Raw genomic sequence first — 22117 nt, forward strand, 5'->3', positions numbered from 1 at the left:
TCAACATGAAATTCTTGTGGATAGCAACTACGGCAGCAGAAATGAAATATTGGTGGGAATAAACAGCAAGACTTTACTCATCAGCATCACCAATTCAACACCACATCATGGAAAACAGCTACCGATTCAATCTGCAAAGGCTGTGAAAACGCAAACACCAAGATGATTTTTCATTGCATGTTTGAATCTACTGCCTCTGTTATTTACCCAGTTGAAGGATAGCAATTGAATCTCATCAAACACTTTATCTTTAATGATTATAAAAATGATTAATGAATATTGACTGTTTAGGATCATTTGTACATTCTTGTTGCAAAAATATGAGTTTAATGAATATTAACTGTTTGTGAAATGCCTGAATGGTTTTTTTTTTTTTTTTTAAATTTAATGCCATGTCAACTGTAAGGTTCGCTCATAGTGCTGTGTTGTGATTTCATAGAGTACTTGAAAGCAAAGAATATTTACAGAAAATAAATGGTCTTCAAACATTCTGTTAATCTGCCCCAAATAATTGTACACATCCAATACAGAATGAGAGAAGAATGGTTTCCAGGCAATGCTATTGATTATATATTAGCTAACATTACACTTTAAAATGTGAACCAGATTTACTTATTTTTGTATATTTTAATGACTTAGGTAGGATACGGGTTATAAAATGGAAATATATTTTGTATATTTTAATGACGTATCTTTTCTTAATACATTTTGTTTCCAGATTGCAGTAACAATACTCAGATGACATGATTGGTTATATAACATGTTATGGCTCATATATCATATTATCCGGGCTTGTACCCACATGTTGTACGAGAATAAAATTGTATGGTAATATTGATAGATATATATTTTTTTTTGAAAGTATGCAGTCATTATAATTAATTATTCATTTTAAAATACGTAACTTACTAAATAAATAAAATTTGAAAGAAATATAAAAAGTATGCCAACAAAATTTCTTCTTTGGGGGATGCGTGTATGGCGTTGTCCTTAGTTTCCAGTAGTGTGCTTTTAGAAGTATAGCAATGTTCATTGACTTATTTCTTTACTACTACAAACATATGTGAAGTTTCTTAAAAAAAAAGCCATTCAAATGAATACATATTGGCAGGGTGCGTATAGGAAACTTAAGAAAAGTAAAGAGCACTGAAATTACACTATATTGATCAGGCAAGAGATGTCACTTCAAAACAGATCCTTCATTAACCGATTGGAAACTTGCTGCATTGTTGGTCTTTCAAGTGGATTGGAGTTCAAACATGCTCTTGCGAGACTCAGAACCAGCCAAACTTGTTTCTCAACTTGGGATGAGGGAGGAGGTATCCGACTATCTTCCACATTTTCTGGCACCAGATAATCAGAAGCCAATGTTGGTAAAGATGTTATGAGATCTCCAGGATGCTTTCCCATTATAACTTCTAGTGCAACAACTCCAAAGCTATAAACATCGCATTTCTCATTTACCACCATCGTAAAAGCAAGCTCTACATCCAAAGGAACATGAGATAAAAACCAAAAAAGCTATATCAACCCACAAGATTCTAACATAGATACATATATGTGCATATACTTATTTGTATATATATATATATATATATATATATATATATATATATATATATATATATATATATATATATATATATATATATATATATATCATAAAAGTTAAGAAGATGTAGAACTACAATCACGAGATAGTGTTACCTGGTGCGATATAACCATAGGTGCCTGCAATTGCGGTCCAGTTGGATGAATCGAGCTTTAAAAGCTTGGATGTGCCAAAATCAGAAATATGTGCCTCACACTTAGAATCAAGAAGGATGTTGGCTATGGATATGTCTCTATGAATTATTGGAGGTGAGCAGTCGTGATGCATATAAGCCAAACCATTAGCTACACCCTTTACAATGTTTACCCGTTTAAACCAATCCAATTCTTTTGATAAGACATCACTTCTTAAGATTGATCCAAGGCTTCCATTTTCAAGGTATTCATAAATCAAAAATGAGTGACGAACATGGGAGCAATATCCATAGAGTTTCACTATGTTTCGATGCCTTATGTTTGTTAACGCTCGTACCTCGTTAAGGAATCCATTATGGTCAACATTCTCAGACCCTGAGTGGAGTTTCTTGACAGCTACCACATTGTTAGGTTGTAGCTCGGCTTTGTACACAGTCCCATATCCTCCGGTCCCAATGGAGTATGCTTCATCAAAATTATTCGTTGCTTCCAAGATGTCATCATACACTACTGCTCCATCAAAACTTATTATGGAGAAATAATCACCACTTTCTTCGTCTGATGGTTTTTGTGGAGAATTTTTCTTTTGATGTTGATAAGCAATGAAGCCATACATGAATACACCAAGTAAAACAGCCCCAATAAGAGAGAGCATAATTACAAGGATAAGCTTATGATGATATGGATCATTTTTCTTCTTCATAATCTGACTTGGACAAAGTTTCACTCCCGTGATATTCCCACACAAATCTGGATTGCTTCCTATGGATGCATTCACAAAATTAGTGGAAAGGGGGACTATACCAGAAAGCTCATTGTAAGAAAGGTTGATATCAATCCCGCGAGGCAAATTTGTAAAAACATCAGGAATGGAACCAGATAGTCTATTGTGAGAAAGATTCAATTTTTGCAAACTTTGCAAACTTTGAACTTCAGATGGTATCTCTTTCATGAGAAAATTATGAGATAAATCAAGTTCCGTAAGATGAACTAATTTACCAATCTCGGATGGAATTTTCTCACTGAGCATGTTATTACTAAGATTCAAGTAGTGGATTTGTGCCCATTGACCAATACTTGTTGGAATCGACCCGTTCAATCTATTTTTGGATAGATCGAGTACTTCAAGAAGTTCACAAAATCCAAGCTCTAGAGGTATAACACCTGAAAGTCGGTTGCCAGCCAAGGACAAATCCAACATACTTTTCATCTTCCCAAACTCCTTTGGGATCTCACCAACCAAATTATTCGAAGACAGATCAAGTCTTTGTAGTTGAGTTAAATTTCCAAACTCTGGCGGAATAGAACCACTAATTTTATTGTTGTTCACCTTAAAATCAGTGAGAGACTTCAACTTCCCAAGTTCACTAGGAATGGGGCCAACAAGCTCATTCTCATGCATATAAAGTTGATTTAAAGATGTCAAATCACCAAATGATGAAGGAATAAAGCCACTAAGATGATTTGTTCTCAACGAAAGATGAGTGAGATACTTCAACTTCCCAATTTCACTAAGAATGGGACCTGATAATTTATTAAAACTGAGGATTAGCCACTGTAGGTTGCTGAGGTTTACTAGTGATGAAGGAATAGAACCATTAAATTGATTTTTGCACACCACAAGATGAGTGAGAGACATCAAATTCCCAAGTTCAGTAGGAATGGGACCAGAGAGTTGATTTTGGAACAAATTAAGGATATTCAAAGATGTCAAATCACCCAATGATGATGGAACAGAACCACTAAGTTGATTGTCACTCACATCAAGATTAGTGAGAGACTTCAAATTCCCAAGTTCAATGGGAATGAGACCAGAGAGATGATTTCCATACAAAGAAAGAACATTCAAAGATGTCAAATTACCCAATGATGAAGGAATAGAACCACTAATTTGATTGTTGTTCACCTTAAAATCAGTGAGAGACTTAAAATTCCCAAGTTCAATGGGAATGGGACCAGAGATATTGTTTGAGTGTAAGTACAAGATGGTTAGTTGGTGCATGTTTCCTATTTCAGGTGGGATTACTCCAGAGAATGTATTTTCTGAAAAATCAAGATATACAAGTTTGGACAAAAGATGGATTTCTGGTGGGATGGGGCCAAAGAAGTTGTTTACGCTGAGATCAAAATGCATAAGATTTTGTAGCAAAGAGAATGGAAATCGATGAAGTGTACCATTTAGTCCGGATGATGTGAGGTTCAACTTCTGAATGCTCCCATCAGAATTGCAAACTACTCCAAACCAAGAAGTGCATGGAACCGATGCACTGGAATTCAAAGCGAGGGAAATCCATGAAGAGAGCAAGGAGTTTTTTGGGATTTCAAGGCTTGCTTTCCATTTAAGAAGAGCATTGGCTTCCTCCAAAGAAGCAGATGCGAAATTTGGTATGGTGGAGAGTGTGATGATTAGTAGAGCCAGAGAGAAAAATAACAAGTATGAAGAAGACATTATTTGCTTTGCCATGTTGCTTTTAATAAAAAAGAATGGTTTGCATGTCCTAATTTATACTTGAGCTACCTTTTTCTCTTGTTTTCTTTTTCAAATAGTCGAAAAGGAAATTTAGGTAATGTCATATTTTTCCACAAGTAGTGTTTTTTAATGTGTCAATGTTTTCCACAACTGTGTGTATTACACTTTGAATTGTATCTGTCTGTCATGATATCAATCCTTTTTTTAGAACAATATAATTCGTTGTAACCCGAAATTTAGCAAAACACTAGGAATACAAAAAGACAACAAGCAGTATTATATGTTATTGTTGGATTTAACAACGTAATAATATAACTTAACTTGATTATTTAGACTTTTTTTTTTGTGATAAATACTAATTTATAGAAATTTCACTCAAACTGTGTTTTACTGCATAATTAGTTCTGTAACTGAGACTATTATAGAGATGATCCATGTGAAAAGTGTGTGAATGGGGTCAACGGAGATAGGGACATAACATAATGGTCCTTTAAAAGAATCTAAAATACAAATGCACATGGTGTGTTCATTGAAGGTGTGAATGATGGAAAACCGTAAATTAAAGAATATAAATAGGAAGATACTTAAATAAAAACTGATGATTCTTATTGTTCCCTGCCATCAATTTCATCTGTTAATTCGCTTTTCTGTGAAGCATCTAAAACGTCTCACACTTACGGACTTAAGATGAAGATAATTAAATAAAAAATGAAATACAACTGTATTATTATTTGTTTCTCATATTTCCGCAACTGATTAGTTGACACAAATCATTAGAATTCATCTACACATCCCACGTGATCAATTCTTTCTCTTAGGGTCCTTATCTTCACATATTAGTGACAGAATACTCGACGGATTTTTTGTTGGGATAAAAAGTGCAATGTAACTCAGAATACATTTATGTTTGTTTTCCAAATAATTCTAATAAAACTTTCTTTCCAAAAGAAAACACACCTATCAAAATGATCAATGCTCCAAATTCAGCAGCCAGAAGAAAGGAGGAATTAATAAGTCTTGAAAAGAAAACAACACTAAAAAAACGGTTGAATTTTACCAAAGCAACACCAAGGGCAAAATGGTCAAAAATTGAATCGGAAAAGAGAAAGCCATCTCACAGCATGTATGTAGTAGCACCAACCAAAAACTTTGAATTTTACCAAAGCAATGCAAGTGACAAAATAGTCAAAAGTTGAATCGAAAGGGAGGAAGTCATCTCACAGCATGTATGTACAACACCATAAAGCTACTGCCTCTGTTATTTACCCAATTCATCAACACCATAAAGCGCCAGACCCCCCTCCCCTGAGAATGCAGTCAGGAAGAAAGAGGATCAATTACAGCAGTTTTCTATTGCAGGTTTGAATCTACTGCCTCTGTTATTTACCCAGTTGAAGGATAGCAATTGAATCTCATCATACACTATATCTTTAATGATTATGACAATGATTAAAAACTCTGGAATTGCGTGTTTTCCAAACAGATCAAACACTGTATAACACAAGGCACCCAACATTTCTATACCTTCAGACCCCTGTTTGGAGAAGTTCACAACATCCTCGCCTTCTCAGACATTGAAGATGGGGGTTTCAAGACTAGCTTACACCATTGACAAAACCAATTCGAGATTCCAAAGAGACCATAGCACAAGGCACCCTACAATTCTACTTTCGGACCCCTGCTTACACCATGGACGAAGTCAATTTATCCATCCAAATCATTTGAATCCAAGTGCAGAAACCACAAACAAATCATTTGAATCCATCCAAATTGCACAAAATTTATCAACTTAAAGTCAGATTGGTGATTACACAAAAGTGTGAATCCATTTCCATAGTAGACGCAGAGTGGTTTGAAGTGGTGGTCAGGATCGTTGAAGTGGATATCAATTAATTAAAAGGTATGTATTGGTGTCTTTCCTCATTTTTCTGTTCTATCTTCTTCCAACATTCCGTTTAGGATCGCTTGTACATGTTCCTGGCAAAAATGTTAGTCTAATAAATATCAACTGTTTGATGAAATGCCTCAATGTTTTTTTTTTTAATTTTTTTTTCTGAATTTAATGCCACATCAGCTGTATGGTATTGGTTTGTTCATAGTGTAGTGTATTGATATTATAGAGTACTTGAAAACAAAGAATATTTACAGAAAATAAATGATCTCCAAGACACCCAATACACCAATACAGAATGAGAGAAGTATGATTTCCAGGCAATGCTATTGACATATTAGCTAATTTTACACTTAAAATGTGAACCAGACTTACCTATTTTTGTAGCTGTTTAATGTTCTTATGGTGTCTTTGGAAAAACTTGGTTAACATTAAATAGCATGTCTTTGGAAAAAGCTGATGCCCATCAATATATGTGGAGGGAGAGACCTTGTTTTATTTCTTTCCTGATTTGCAGTAACAATATTCTCAAATGACAATCACTTTGCAATTTCTTCCATGTGTAGTAGCCCGGAATTTCAAATATTGATATAAGTATGATTTTGGGGGTGTTTTAAGAGGGGACTCGGCGAGTTGGAGCCTAGACTCGCCGAGTAGGATCGCAGACTTGGTCGCGGGTTCGCGACCGGACTCGACGAGTCCGATATGGACTCGGCGAGTCTACGCTGTTTAGCGAAAACCCTAACCGTTCAGGTTTGGGTCGTATATAACGCACTATATGCCGTCATTGCCCGTCTTTTAGTCGACTGAGAAGAACCTAAGCGGCTGTGGGCATCTAGGGCAAGATTGAAGGCCATTGGTGACTTGAAGAAATTGTGGTGCAAGGAGGAGAAGAGTCTTGGCTAAAGGAACTGCAAGGGATTCGAGTTCTAAGGTTTGGGGACACAGAGAGTGTGTTATTCAGGTAATATTTCGGATCATTTCTGTTATATTGATGTGTGCATGGATCTAGGGTTTATGGAACCCATTTGGTGATTAGATGGATTATTACTTTGTTAACCAAACGAATATAACCCTGTATTAGGACCTTTAGAGGTCCAGAAGGTCCCATGCTTGTGTATTTCGGAACCATAACTATCCCAGGATGCAGTTGAGCGGTTGCATGGCATGGACTCGCCGAGTCGATGAACAGACTCGGCGAGTAGCTTGAAGATTAACTGGGACTCGTCGAGTTGTTCTTCAGACTCGGCGAGTTGAGTCGGGGTGGCCCCGCGATTCTTCCAGGAGGAACTCGTCGAGTAAAAAGGGGATAATCGACGTGTAGAAAGGGAATCTTAAGGAATCGGTGAGTCAAGGGCGAGTGGACTCAGAGTCGTTGAACTCGGCGAGTCTTGGGGTGACTCGGCGAGTTAGGTCGTGGGTTAAGTGAAGTTCTGAGTATGGGGACTCGGCGAGTAGGGTCAGTCAGGGGTTGACTTTGACCTTGTCTTTGACCAAGGATTGACCAGTGGTTCCAGGGGTATTTTGGTAATTGTTGTTTATTGTTTGAGTTCAGTGCATTGGTGACTGTCCAGAGAGGAGATCGTATCAGTGATCGGAGCAGCTTGAGCTATCTGTTCAGTCGGCAGTTTCGAGGTGAGTTATCCTCACTATATCGCTAGGGTTTATGGCACTAAGGCCGACCCTTTTATCGGATGGAAATCCGAGTAGTTGTCATTACATGTTATGGGCCGGAAGGCGTTGCTATGTGGACCGGAAGGTCATGGCCTGGAAAAGCGTATGTATGCATTTAGTATGTTGACTGGTTATAGGGTAATGTTATGATAGTGACCGGCTAGACCGGTATCTTGTTAGAGTAATGCTATGATATGTGATCTGTTGATCGATTGTTGTCTATGAACTGCTATATGATTGCTTGTTATGATTATATGTGCATTTTATGCTTATGGGCCGGAAGGCAATATGTTATGGGCCGGAAGGCGATTATGTTGTGTGATGGACCGGAAGGTCGGCGTGGGTAGGACCGGAAGGTTTACCCAGCAGGGACGGAAGTCCCCTGAGACACATGGACCGGAAGGTCAGGGCCTGGAAAGGCGTATATGTGGTTGGTATTCTGGGGGTATCTCACTAAGCTTTCGGGCTTACAGTTGTGGTTTTATGTTTCAGGTTCTCAAGAGTCTGTGGCAAGGCAAAGGCGTGATCGTACCATTCCTCGCGTTGGTGTTTTATGATATGAACCTGGGAAATTACTCTGTTTAATGATGTATTGAAAACCTTTTTGTAACAATGTTAATAAAATGGGTGATTTTGAAAAATTTTAATTGTTTTGAAATTTTGGATGTTACACCATGATCCATTGAGTATCCATGAAACTACTAGTGTCATTTTGGTGCTAGCTACCAATAAACATGGAATGGAGATTCAGATGAAGAAGCTTTTTATACTTGCATTAATTAATAAGATTACATCTAACACACAGGTAGTCAAAGCTTGACTTTTTTTGATGGTGTTGTCCTTGATTTCCAGTAGACAGTTTTAAAAGCATAGTAATTTTCATTTACTTATTTGTTCACAAACATATGTGAAGTTTCTTAACAAAAAGCCATTCATATGAATACATATTGACATGATGCATATAGGGAACATAAGAAAAGTAAAAAGAACACTGAAAGTACACTATTTCAATCAGCCCAAGAGATGTCAATTCAAAGCTGATCCTTCATTAACAGATTTGAAACTTGTTGCATTGTTGGTCTTTCATGTGGATTGGAGTTCAAACATGCTCTTGAGAGACTCAAAACCAACTTCACTTGTTTCTCAACTTATGATGAGGGAGGAGGTATCCGACTATCTCCCACGGTTGCTGGCACCAGATAATCAGCAGACAATGTTGGAAAAGATGTTATGAGATCTCCGGGATGCTTTCCCATTATCACTTCTATTGCAACAACTCCAAAGCTATAAACATCGCATTTCTCATTTGCCACCATCGTATAAGCAAGCTCTACATCCAAAGAAACATGAGATAAAAACAAAAAAAGTTATATCAACCCCACAACATTCTAACATTGAGTCATATATGTGCATATACTTATTTATATTTATCATGAAACTTAAGAATATGTAGAGGTACAATCACGAGATAGTGTTACCTGGTGCGATATAACCATAGGTGCCTGCAATTGCGGTCCAGTTGGATGAATCGAGTTTCAAAAGCTTGGATGTGCCAAAATCAGAAATATGTGCCTCACAATCAGAATCAAGAAGGATGTTGGCAATAGAAATGTCTCTATGAATTATAGGAGGTGAGCAGTCGTGATGCATATAAGCCAAACCATTAGCTAAGCCCTTTACAATATTTACTCTTTTCAACCAATCCAATTCTTTTGCTAAGACATCGCTTCTTAAGATTGATCCAAGGCTTCCATTTTCAAGGTATTCATAAATCAAAAATGAGTGGCTAACATGGGAGCAATATCCATATAGTTTCACTATGTTTCGATGCCTTATGTTCGTTAATGCTCGTACCTCATTAAGGAATCCATTATGGTCAACATTCTCAGATGATGAGTGAAGTTTCTTGACAGCTACCGCATTGTCAGGTTGTAGCTCGGCTTTGTACACAGTCCCATATCCTCCGGTCCCAATGCAGTATGCTTCATCGAAATCATTTGTTGCCTTCAAGATTTCAGCATACACTACTTTTCCATGGAAACTTGTAATAGAGAAATAATTGCCACTTTCCTTGTCCGTTGGTTTTTGTGGAGACTTTTTCTTTTGTTGTTGATAAGAAATGAGGCAATACATGAATACACCAAGTAAAACAGCCCCGATAAGAGGAAGCGTAATTACAAGGATGAGCTTGTGATGAAAGGGATCATTTTTCTTCTTCATAATCTGACTTGGACAAAGTTTCAATCCCGTAATATTCCCACACAAATTTGGATTGCTTTCTATGGACGCATTCACAAAGTTAGCTGAAAGGGGGACTGGACCTGAGAGCTTATTGAAAGAAAGGTTGATATCAATACCACGAGGCAAATTTACAAAAGCATCAGGAATAGAACCAGACAGTCTATTGTGAGAAAAATCCAAATTTTGCAAACTCTGCAAACTTTGAACTTCAGCTGGTATCTCTTTTGTGAGAAAATTCTGAGATAAATCAAGGTCTGTAAGATGAACTAATTTACCAATCTCGGATGGAATTTTCTCACTGAGCTTGTTATTACTAAGATTCAAGTAGTGGATGTGTTCCCATTGACCGATACTTGTTGGAATCGACCCATTCAATCTGTTTTTGGATAGATCGAGTACTTCAAGGAGTTCACAAAATCCAAGCTCTAGAGGTATAACACCTGAAAGATGGTTGCCTGCCAAGTACACTTCCAACATATTTTTCATCTTCCCAAACTCCTTTGGGATCTCATCAACCAAATGATTCGAAGACAAATCAAGTCTTTGTAGTTGAGTTAAATTGCCAAACTCTGATGGAATAGAACCACTAATTTTATTGTTGTTCACCTTAAAATCAGTGAGGGACTTCAACTTCCCAAGTTCACTAGGAATAGGACCAACAAGCTCATTGTGATGTATATAAAGAAAATTTAAAAATGTCAAATCACCAAATGATGATGGAATAAAACCATTATTCTGATTTCTGCTCACCGAAAGATGAGTGAGAGACTTCAACTTCCCAAGTTCACTAGGAATGGGACCAGATAATTTATTACCACCAAGGTTCAGCCACTGTATGTTGCTGAGGTTTGCTAGTGATGAAGGAATAGAACCACTAAGTTGATTGTCGCCCACATTAAGCTTATTAAGGGACTTCAAATTCCCAAGTTCAACAGGAATGGGACCAGAGAGTTGATTGGTGTGCAAATAAAGGAGATTCAAAGATGTCAAATTACCCAATGATGAAGGAATAGAGCCATTAAGTTGATTCTCATTCACAGCAAGATCAGTGAGAGACTTCGAATTCCCAAGGTCAACAGGAATGGGACCAGAGAGCTGATTGGTGTGCAAATAAAGGAGATTCAAAGATGTCAAATTACCCAATGATGAAGGAATAGAGCCATTAAGTTGATTCTCATTCACAGCAAGATCAGTGAGAGACTTCGAATTCCCAAGGTCAACAGGAATGGGACCAGAGAGCTGATTGGTGTGCAAATAAAGGACATTCAAAGATGTCAAATTACCCAATGATGAAGGAATAGAGCCATTAAGTTGATTCTCATTCACAGCAAGATCAGTGAGAGACTTCGAATTCCCAAGGTCAACAGGAATGGGACCAGAGAGCTGATTGGTGTGCAAATAAAGGAGATTCAAAGATGTCAAATTACCCAATGATGAAGGAATTGAACCACTAAGTTGATTGTTACTCAGACCAAGATTAGTGAGAGACTTCAAATTCCCAAGTTCAAAAGGAATGGGACCAGAGAGTTGATTGGTGTGCAAATAAAGGAGATTCAAAGATGTCAAATTACCCAATGATGAAGGAATAGAGCCATTAAGTTGATTCTCATTCACAGCAAGATCAGTGAGAGACTTCGAATTCCCAAGGTCAACAGGAATGGGACCAGAGAGCTGATTGGTGTGCAAATAAAGGAGATTCAAAGATGTCAAATTACCCAATGATGAAGGAATAGAACCAGTAAGTTGATTGGAGCTCAGACCAAGCTTAGTGAGAGACTTAAAATTCCCAAGTTCAATAGGAATGGAACCAGATAATTTATTCACACCTAGGTACAGAATCTGTAGGTTACTCAGCTTTGCTAGAGATAAAGGAATAGAACCACTAAGTTGATTGTGGCTCATGAAAAGTTCACTGAGATACTTCAAATTGCCCAAGGATGAAGGAATTGAACCAGATATATTGTTTGAATATAGGTACAAGATGGTTAGCTGGTGCAGGGTTCCTATTTCAGGTGGGATTACTCCAGAAAAATTATTCTCAGAAAAATCAAGATGGATAAGTTTGGACAAAAGTTGGATTTCTGATGGGATGGGGCCATAGAAGTTGTTCAGACTGAGATTAAAATGCGTAAGATTGTGTAGCAAAGAGAATGAAAATTGATGAAGCGTACCCTTTAATCCAGATGATGTGAGGTTCAACTTCTGAGTGCTCCCATCAGCATTGCATACTACTCCAAACCAAGAAGTGCATGGAACCGATGCACTGGAATTCAAAGGGAGGGGAATCCATGAAGATAGTAAGGAGTTTTTTGGGATTTGAAGGCTTGATTTCCATTTAAGAAGAGCATTGGCTTCCTCCAAAGAAGCAGATGCGAAATTTGGTATGGTGTAGAGTGTGATGATTAGTAGAGCCAGAAAGAAAAATAACAAGTTTGAAGAAGACATTATTTGCTTTGCCATGTTGCTTTTAGTAAAAAAGAATGGTTTGCATGTCCTAATTTATACTTGAGCTACCTTTTTCTCTTGTTTTCTTTTTCACGTACTCGAAAAGAAAATTTGTCCTATGTCATATTTTTCCACAAGGAGTGTCTTTTACGTTAGAAGTCGGTGTCAAATTTTTCCACAAAGGAGTGTTTTACACTTTGAATTGTATCTATCTGTCATAACATTACTCATTTATTCTTATAACAAAAAAATTCGTGGTAACCCAAAATTTAGCAAGGAGCTAGGATTTCGAAAAGACAACATGCGGTATTATATGTTATTGTAGAATTTAACAATGTAACACTACAAGAAAATTTCGATTTAACTACGGAAAAATTTCGTAGCAAAATGATGTAATTCCGTAGCTAAACCTAAATAACTACGAAAGTTGCTACGGAATTTGCCAATGAGATTCCATAGTAAGATTTCTTGTAGCAAAATGTTTAACTACAAAATTATAGTTTCGTAGCAATTTTGCTATGGCCGTTGCTACGATGTCTATCCGTAGCATTTCAACTACAACACACTTCCATCACAATTCCGTAACAATGAGTTCTATAGCAAATTCTGTATCTATTTTGTTCCGTAGCTAATTCTGTAGCCATTTGGTCCGTAGCAAATTCCGTAGTCATTTTGTCCGTAGCAAATTCCGTAGCCATTTTGTCCGTAGCAAATTCCGTAGCCATTTGGTCCATAGCAAATTCCGTAGCTAATTGTTCCGTAGCAAATTCCGTAGCCATTTGGTCCATAGCAAATTCCATAACTAATTGTTCCGTAGCAAATTTTGTAGCTATTCGTTCCGTAACAAATTCCATAACCATTCATTCCGTAGCAAATTCTGTAACAACTTTTTTGTAGTCAATTCCATAACAATCATTCAATACCATTTTTTCTATAAAATTCGGTTATTTAATTTGACTTATTATATCAATTTACAAAAATACAATTAATATAAAACCAAAAATAACAAAGTATTTCTATAGAAACTAAAAGAAATATCCAATACATCAAAAGATACATATTTCAAAATTAAAAGTCGCTAAAAATTTAACGTAAAACATTATTCGATACATAATATTCTATCATTGTTTAATAAAAGTTTTGACTTGCCCACTCAATGTGTTAATGACATTCATTGCTTGTGCTAAGTTGTTCAAACTTTGCTTGAACATCCACATTTTTCTGCTGAAACTCCACATTTTTTTTTCTGAGCATCCTCATATTTTTGCTGAAGATCCTCATATTTTTGTTGAATATCCTCATATTGTTCGCGTTGTGTCTCAACTAACTTTTTCAAATTCTCAATCTTGACTTTTGTCTCAGCATTACTATCCTCGTATTGTTCGCGATGCATTTAAGAAGATCCTTTACTAAAAATATCAATCAAATGAATATCTAAAAATTTTAAAGCACACAAAAAAGAAAATGAATATTATTTTTTAACTTTTAATGCTTTTGTTATTCGATCAATCTTGTAAATTTGCATACCTTTGCAAGATTCCCTAAAGATGCTAGTGGGAGGAAATATGCAGGATAGAGAGGTGTAGTGAGATCAAAGATGTTGCATATCACATTAAAACATAGGGGAAAAAATTAATTTAATTTTTTTTAAAAAAAAACTGGTATTAAGTGGATAACAGAAAAAATCCATTAGTCACCTTCCAGCACTTCCAATGAAGTCTGCATACATGCGCCATTATTTTGGATCATCATCAAAAAGATTCCCAAATCTTCCACCTGTGAAAGGCAAATCCATCATGGTTAATGCACAAATTTGGTGTTTTTGTATCCATTTATGAGATTTTGAAGAAAACCTACTAATAAAAAAATGTCCAATGGCACCAATTCCATCTTTTGACACCCATCTACATGTTTTTAGTAAAAATGTTAGAGTTATATAATCATATCTTTAACCCTAAAAAGAAATTCTTGCAATTATACTATTATAGTAGTATCAAGTTATATAGAAAATCACCTGATGGCAGCAGCAAAAGCTGCAGCTGTGGTTCCAGAAGAATAGTCTAAACCAACTACCTGTATTATATAAATTCACAGAATTTTATAAAAAGAACGATAATCAAAGAACATTATAATCTATAATTCTATATTCTATCCTTTACAAAATCTATGATTCAGCCTTAAGTACTAGACAATGACATAGAACAAAAAGATCATGATAATTACAAAAGAATAAAAAGAGATGACTGAAATGAAAAACAAAGGGAATAAGAAGTAGAGGAAATTAGATTAGGGAATCAAAATGTTTGTTTGCTAATAAAAAGAATTAGAAAAAAGGTAGCAAGTTAGATTGATACCCAATCAGAAGTACTGGCTTGATTTAGATTGACATGCCTTTAGAAGACTTGAAGTGACCAATGTGTGACAAATCCATCCAGTGACATTGGTTGGAAACTGTAACAACATGTATTCCAAGTAATCATCTTAAACAGATCCTGATTTTGAAAAAAAAAACAATTAGAGAAGAAAAATATTAGAGATACCATATGAGGTGAAAATGAAAAAGGAATAAACCAGGGAAGCTAGCAGGAAGAACAAAATATTTAACTATATTAGGAAGCCATGACAATTCTTTTGAAGAATATCCATTAGATTTGGTGTCATCTTCAAGAAATGTTGTTAGGTGAAACTTGTTATCTAGTATATACCTGACAAAAGGAATTTGAACATCATATTAGGTTGGAATCTACAATGTAGAGTGATTGTTTTACCCTTTTTAAAAGTTTAAGCATACTACTTTTTAAAAAATTCAAATTTAAAAAAATATATTGCATACATAAAGACTATTTGAGTATGATAAATGACCGTTTTACCCTTCACCAACTTAGCACATTATAACATAGTTCAAAGGAATGTTAGGAAGGGAAAAGGGGTGTCTAGATAGTATACACAAAATGAGGCCATTACTCAAATGATTTTAAACAAGAGTGTTAATACACAAAAAAGATATAGGACCAAAAATTCAAAATTATCTATAAAATATTTTGAATTTTATCTAAAATAAAGTTAGAAAAACAATAAAAATTAGAACCCTAATGGAATGATTTCTATGGTTGCACAAAAACTGCAATTAAAATTACTACCAATCAATAGGTTTGTTGGTATAAAAGTGTATGCATGTTTGTTTTTTGGTAAGAAAGACCTTTCCTGTAGTACTCCCAATCAATCGGTTCTGGCTCCTACATTATCCAACAAGAAAAATCATTAATTGATATATTATGAATGCTGATTATAAAGATATTTCATATAATTGAGATGCCAACAGTAGAATTTTATCCGTTGTCATCACTTCATTTGGTGACCTAGGTGTTTAAAATGTGGGAACCAATCAGAAGCCTCGTCAAATGTTGAAGACTTTTATGGAGTGGAGTTAAATGTCAAGGGTTTAAAGAGTTTGGATGAAAGTTTACATGACTATCTTTCTGTTGAAGAGCTTCAAGGGGACAATCAGTACTTTTGTAAGAACATTCTTTATAATCTTGTAACCAAACAAATCTCAATTACCATATTGACCTCTTATATGCTTTTTCATAGACTACAACAAAGAAAAAGATAACCTCTGCATTTTGTTTCCCTGGACATGTTGACATGGGAGAATTGATATATGATTTATCAGCAATTTTGATTCACAAGGGTGTAGCTGTAAATAGTGGCCACTATGTAGCCCATATTAAAGATCAAGACACAGGGGTATGGTGGGAATTTGATGATGAAATTGTCTCGGACATGGGTCAACACCCTTTTGGTGATAAACCTCACCCACCTGGACAATCTTGCCCCTCTGAACCTAATACTCTGGTAAATGAAAAAGTGACAACGAATATGTGAATGAGGTGATCATCTTTCTGGAGACACTTCTTTCCACTGCACAACAGATATTACATCTTAGAAACAATTGTTAACTTTTTAGTTGGTTGTGAAAAGGTTCAGTTTGAATGTTGTGATGGGGATTGATCTAGATATAAAATTATTGGAATCATTTGCTGAAAACCAAGCTTCTCTTGTATCTGAAGAAGAAGCTACTAATCGGCTTTGGATTACAGAAAAGTAGGGATCATTTCAGAGAAACTAAAGGATCCTTCTGAGCGACTGTTTGGAACTTTTGGATCAAGAGGCTACAAGCAAAATCCAAAGAAAAAATCCCTAGACTCTTTAATTAAGAGGCTCAAGGATGTCAACTAACACCCTGTGTCTACTCTACTTGCTTCAAGATTCCCAGATATCTTTCTCTTTCCCTTATTTCATATAGTTTACTTTTTTTTGGAACTTTAGCTTTTTTTTATCAGTTGCTTGAACACACCTGATTCTTGTTCTGTATGCAATGGAGAAAAATTCCTAGGCTTTTAACACACTTCTCATTGGAGAAAAATTCTTGGGTGTTTTGAGTATTAGGTTTAGTCAATGGATAAGAAGAAAAAACATTGACTCTCCATGTGATGTTGATACTGGGCCAACAACTTCAATCAGGTGTGAACATGATCAACTTATGCTTGAACAACATGCCAGGTTTAGGTCAAGGCCTCAGTTTCAATTCAAACAACATTTGGTAAAATGATCAAAGAAGGTGCACTTCAGAGGCACGAAAAGGAAATTGAAAAGTCCAAATTAAATAAAAAGTCAACTAAACTAGGTTTGGGAAAACGAGAAGCAAAATATACAATTGAAGCTACGTTCTGAGAAATCTGTCTATACACTTGACACTCTGAATTTTCGAAAATTTTATACATACAGATGAATTGGAGAGAGAAGCGGAAACGAACTTCTCAGCGATGATCAAATTCTTCGAGAATTTAACGTGTTAAAGAGAAAAATCGAGAAAAATAAACAAATGAGGAATGAAGAAAGAAGAATGTTACCGGGTAGGGATGAAGACGATCGAGAAAAATCGACCGGTTGACGGAGCAGCGGCGAACGAACAAAGCAAATCAGACGATGATGAAGACGATCGAGATAAACAGTTTGGGGAATGAGGAATGAGATCGGCGATCGAAAATATGAGTAAATTACAGTTATGGTCCCTGTGGTTATCACTTTGTTATAAAATGGAAACCGTTTTTTGTAAAAGAATGAAAAATACACCATTTTTTCTACATGTTTGAGTTGTTATCAGAAGCTTGTTAAGTGGTGATCACTTTTTTCTTGATTTCCTCTTTTTCCCTGTTGCCTATATAAACTCTGGCTTAATCTTGGATTCCTTTCGGTTCATCCACTCATTTGGTTGACTGTCTCTTGTGGCTTAATCTGTGTCTATTCATTTTGTTTGATTGTATTTTTTAAATCTATCATTTTTCCTTTTCTACTTCTCAACTCTCAAACGAAGCAAGAAAATGGATCCAAATCCAGAAAAAGAAAATTTTGCGAATTCTCTATTTTGTTTTTTTTGATATGTAGATGAAGACTTTTGTTTTTTTTTCATATGTATATGAGGACTTTTGTTTAATTTTCATATGTATATGAAGACTTTGTTTTTTTCATATCTATATGAAGACTTTTGTTTAATTTTCAAGAGAATTCTCTATTGTATTGTTTTTGTTGACACTAATCTGTATCTGTAGGAGATTCTCGTTGTTTTTTGTATCAGTAATCCGATTTATATGATCTATGTAGTTGATATCCTCACCAAGAATGTTGTAATCAATGATGTTTTCCAAGAAATTTATGTTCTATAATCTATTCTTGAAAATAATCCGTATGCGTAGATTTATTTCATTTATTATTTGTTTGATTAACATACATTCTTTATCAAGTATTTTCTCATGGTTATCAGAAGAATATGGGAAAGCTCAGCAACTAGCTGAGGCAATTGCTTCAGGTGAAAAACTTGATAGGAAAGTATATCGGATTCGTAATAAAGAAGTACGTATATAACACCACACATTCCATCTGTTACAAATACGGAACTCAAGTTTTCATTCTCATTCTAAAAATTCTATTTACAGCTTGTCAAATTCATTGACTAAGATTTCGAAGGGATGAAGGACATTCACATAATCTCAAAATCCAATCTTCTGAATCATTCATTTCTGGACTTGGTGGGTACTGTTGATGAAGTTAAACTTACTGAAGAACTCATCCTAGAGAATGTTCTAAAGGTAATTAAACTCCCTTGATTTTGCAAAAAAAAAAAAAAAAAAAAAAAAAAAAAAAAAAAAAAAAAAAAACTTTCGTCTTTCTGACCAATGTTTCCATTAACCGTAGTTTGTGCTATCCAGTAATTCTGATGCCACAAGCAATTTGTATGGACCACATCAAAATCCACCTCCACAAGTTGAGAAATATATACTATACTGGACATAAAACAAGAAGGGCATTTTGGTCATTACTTGTCTGAAGCCTTCTTTTCTCTGAATCTGTTTATATATAGGTTCTTTTCCTGGTGTTTGGGAATGGGAGAGAGTAGTGAATATATTTGGTCCACGTGAAAATGTTAACAAGGCTAAGTTGTTAATTTAGTCAGTAATGTGATGTAATTATTTATTTTTTAAATCTAAATGATGAAATACTTTTCAAAAGCTATGGGATAACATTCCATGTGTTGCTTTTTGTCATAGTTACTCTGATAGATTTTTTTTCATTCTCTACTTTATTTATAAGAACCCATCCCAATTATCCATATAATACTCATTTTCCATATTTTTTGTTGTTTCAGAGTCAAGATGTGAAAGAAGCTATTCAAAAAGTTGTTGCAACATACAATTGCAAAATTGTTGAAGGTGTTCCTCCGGAGTTGGAATGTGAGATTCCATTCCTTGAGGTGTTTGGTTGGTAAACGAATGGAGTTGAATTCAATTCCATTCTCCTTACAAACTCTTCTAACCTAACACGTGACACATTTCAATTTCTTCAAATTCCAATTCCTTTGACCGATTCCATTCCTTTGACCGATTCCATTCCTTTTACGGATTCCATTCCTTTGACCGATCATCAAGTCGTTCATACATCCAATTTCTATTTCTATTGCTCATTTTATTATATCTGCACACAAATATCAAAAACTAGTCGTAATCGGAGAGTAATAAAAGATTAGGAAACAAACTTACTAACCTTATTGCTTGAAATGAAAATATTAATCTAGGAAAATAACATAGTAGATTTTCATTAAACAAGTATTTAAATCCATATCCTCGTCAAGATAGAACAACCTACTCTAAAAAAAGTGTGTAATATAGCACCATACTTTCATTTTTTTCTATTAAACTTGAAAATTATTAAATTGCCCTTTTGTTGTCACCAGATGAGGTGCAGATGGTTAAGTTAGCTGATAAAGAAAGAGAAAACCTAGAGGTTATAACTTATAACATGCTTTCTAGATTATATGCTTATTCACCAACTTTAATTACTAATAATTACTAATAAGTTCATTTCTTTGTCTCTTTTTCATATTTCCAACTCTACCCTTGTTGTCAAATTACTAAATAGTTCTCAAAGTAACAGCAAACATATTCAACAAGGGAGAGAGTTATACTTTGTAACTATTGAACTTGAAAAAAAATGGTATGCTTGTCTAGAGGAGCTCTATGGAATGGAATCATTATCAGCAAATATCTACAACCTTGGTATTCTCTTATTTGAGGTGACAAGGCTATTCTCTTTCATTCTTATATACTCTTATTATCATAGCAATATTTGTTACTTGCATTAAAAACCATTTTAAAAGGTTCTGTTTCAAAGCTACTTTCTTTAATAGTTGACATGTGTTTAAGTATTTCATAATGTAGCTTCAGTGAAACGAAGACGTTTATGATCTTATACTAATTTACCCTTTTACCCTCCAGTTACTCTCCTCATTTGCATCATTAGAGATGCATTCTGCATCAATGTCATATTTACAATACCAGATCCTTCCACCCTTCATCTCAAAATCCACAAGAATCTGCCTTCTGTCTTTGGCTCCTTCATCCTCACCCTTCATCTCGCCCAACAACCAGGTATTCTCTCTCTCTCTCTCTCTCTCTCTCTCTCTCTCTCTCTCTCTCTCTCACACACACACACACACACACACATCATTTTATCAAATCTTTCAAAAACTTTTTAATCTATAACATTTAAATCTGTATCAGGGAAATCCTACAATCTGAGTTATTAAATGGAACCAAAGAATTCTACTCCAAGAACACTTATTCTCAAAAAAATGATGAGTTTATGGGAACATAGTCAAGCATAACAAATTAGAGAGTATGAGAAGTAAAAACATAGTCAAACATAACAAACTAATGACATTTAGCATATCAGATTGCAACAGTTGCAGGGGGGTCTCATTATGGAGACATCAATGAATCAAAGGCAGCAAAAAAAAATCACACACCTGAGTAACAATGAAAATATTTATTACTAACAATGAAAACCTTGTGAGGATCTCAACAGTTGCGCAGGGGGGTTTGCCTTTTGTTATTAGCTGACTGGTTCACCTGATGAACGAATTGATGAATTTGATTTGGAGTTGACTTTTTGGAGTCAAATATGGTTCGACTGATTTTGGCTGTTCGCAGCAGGGACGTTAAATGCCTTGGGGATGATCGGGTCAAAATTGAGTTCGCATCTATGATCAGGGGTTGTTGTTGTTTTGCTTTGCTACTGCTGTGTGGTTTGTTCATTCGCATCTAGTAACAAATTCGCATATGGTCCTTACAGTTTCAGTGTTTTGGCAGTTACTACCCACTTTCGCAATAGGAGTAAAGTTTTGTGAAATATGCAGAATTTTCTATTCGAATCCCTACAGTTTATGCAAAGTGGCAAATTACAGAATATTATAATATTTATAATGTAGAAATTATTTTATAATTAAATTTTCAAAACAATTAAAAATAATATCTTATTTTTGTTGTTGAGTTTTCAAAGATAATTGTGTATTTTTAATATATTTTTTTCAATAATCTTATATATTTTGCTATGGAAACATATTTCGTAACTACTTGACTACGGAATTTTCCGTAGCCAAATACCTATGAATTTTGATTTCGTAGCTATTTTGCAAATTCACCTTTTTGTAACAAGTTCCATAATAGATTAGCTACAAAAATTTATTTTGTAGCAAATTTTCCTAGCAAAATAGCTACGGATCTCAATTCCATAGCTAACTAGCTACGCATTTTTATTTCATAGCCAATTATGTAGCCAACTAGCTACACACATGAATTTTGTAACAAGTTTCATAGAGAACTAGCTACAACCAAAAAATTTGTAGCATTATTTGTAGTAAACTAGCTACGGATTTTAATTCCGTAGCAAGTATTCAAGATTTAGCTACGGAATGCAATTCCGTAGCCATTTCCGTAGCAAATTAGTTACAACCAACCATTTTGTAGCATATTCTGTAGTAAAATAACTATACATTTAGATTCTGTAACAATTTTACGTAGCTACTGAAGATTTAGCTACATAATGCAATTTCGTAACCATTTATGTAGCAAAATAGCTACGACAAGTCGTTTCGTAGCATATTCCGTAGTAAAATAGCAACGGATTTTGATTCCATAGTAACTTTCTGTAGCTATTTATGATTTTTCTTGTAGTGTAATAATAAAACTTAACTTGATTATTTAGACATATTTATTTTCGTTTTCTGATTAATGCTGATAGAAGTTTCACTCAAA

At 35.1% G+C, this 22117-nt stretch overlaps 2 protein-coding genes, 2 long non-coding RNA genes and 1 other non-coding gene across 23 annotated transcripts; 2 read left to right on the forward strand and 3 right to left on the reverse strand.

The window, feature by feature from the left end:
- Positions 1–1141: 1141 nt before the first annotated feature.
- On the reverse strand, positions 1142–4235 carry LOC111906178 (probable leucine-rich repeat receptor-like protein kinase At1g35710). The gene is made up of 2 exons (XM_023901905.3): positions 1708–4235; positions 1142–1484 (listed from the first exon to the last, which is right to left on the reverse strand). Exons 1-2 carry the CDS (start codon positions 4208–4210, stop codon positions 1186–1188), a joined length of 2802 nt encoding a protein of 933 aa, XP_023757673.2. The 5' UTR covers positions 4211–4235; the 3' UTR covers positions 1142–1185.
- A 911-nt stretch (positions 4236–5146) lies between these two features.
- On the forward strand, positions 5147–8761 carry LOC111906179 (uncharacterized). 2 transcript variants are annotated; one of them, XR_008230892.1, is made up of 5 exons: positions 5156–5575; positions 5700–6116; positions 6674–7071; positions 7663–7742; positions 8274–8761. It is a non-coding gene; the product is annotated as an uncharacterized LOC111906179 (long non-coding RNA). The 2 variants fall into 2 exon arrangements; XR_008230891.1 differs by having other exon boundaries at positions 5147–5575; positions 5700–7071.
- Positions 8761–12476, reverse strand: LOC111906180 (probable leucine-rich repeat receptor-like protein kinase At1g35710). The gene is made up of 2 exons (XM_052769324.1): positions 9260–12476; positions 8761–9111 (listed from the first exon to the last, which is right to left on the reverse strand). Exons 1-2 carry the CDS (start codon positions 12465–12467, stop codon positions 8930–8932), a joined length of 3390 nt encoding a protein of 1129 aa, XP_052625284.1. The 5' UTR covers positions 12468–12476; the 3' UTR covers positions 8761–8929.
- A 982-nt stretch (positions 12477–13458) lies between these two features.
- On the reverse strand, positions 13459–17639 carry LOC111918626 (uncharacterized). Of its 17 annotated transcripts, none has more exons than XR_008230900.1 (9): positions 17381–17638; positions 16082–16388; positions 15667–15703; positions 15073–15172; positions 14822–14959; positions 14482–14540; positions 14325–14371; positions 13995–14243; positions 13459–13876 (listed from the first exon to the last, which is right to left on the reverse strand). It is a non-coding gene; the product is annotated as an uncharacterized LOC111918626 (transcript). The 17 variants fall into 17 exon arrangements; XR_008230901.1 differs by having other exon boundaries at positions 15608–15703; XR_008230895.1 differs by having other exon boundaries at positions 15073–15703; positions 17381–17639.
- Positions 17640–17841: 202 nt separating this feature from the next.
- Positions 17842–20831, forward strand: LOC111906185 (uncharacterized). Of its 2 annotated transcripts, XR_002855129.3 has the most exons (4): positions 17842–18380; positions 18464–18616; positions 18723–20097; positions 20300–20831. It is a non-coding gene; the product is annotated as an uncharacterized LOC111906185 (long non-coding RNA). The 2 variants fall into 2 exon arrangements; XR_006189298.2 differs by having other exon boundaries at positions 18464–20097.
- The last annotated feature ends 1286 nt before the right edge of the window (positions 20832–22117 follow it).

This window comes from Lactuca sativa, chromosome 3, assembly GCF_002870075.4.
Source record: "Lactuca sativa cultivar Salinas chromosome 3, Lsat_Salinas_v11, whole genome shotgun sequence".
NCBI classification, from domain to species: domain Eukaryota; kingdom Viridiplantae; phylum Streptophyta; class Magnoliopsida; order Asterales; family Asteraceae; genus Lactuca; species Lactuca sativa.

What these genes read in the sequence shown, in the direction of transcription:
- LOC111906178 (XM_023901905.3), bottom strand. Translation starts at nt 4,210, where the DNA reads ATGGCAAAGCAAATAATGTCTTCTTCATACTTGTTATTTTTCTCTCTG. An exon ending in CTATGGTTATATCGCACCAG is followed by an intron (nt 1,485 to 1,707) that starts GTAACACTATCT and finishes CTTTGGATGTAG; the next exon opens with AGCTTGCTTTTACGATGGTG.
- LOC111906180 (XM_052769324.1), bottom strand. Translation starts at nt 12,467, where the DNA reads ATGTCTTCTTCAAACTTGTTATTTTTCTTTCTGGCTCTACTAATCATC. An exon ending in CTATGGTTATATCGCACCAG is followed by an intron (nt 9,112 to 9,259) that starts GTAACACTATCT and finishes CTTTGGATGTAG; the next exon opens with AGCTTGCTTATACGATGGTG.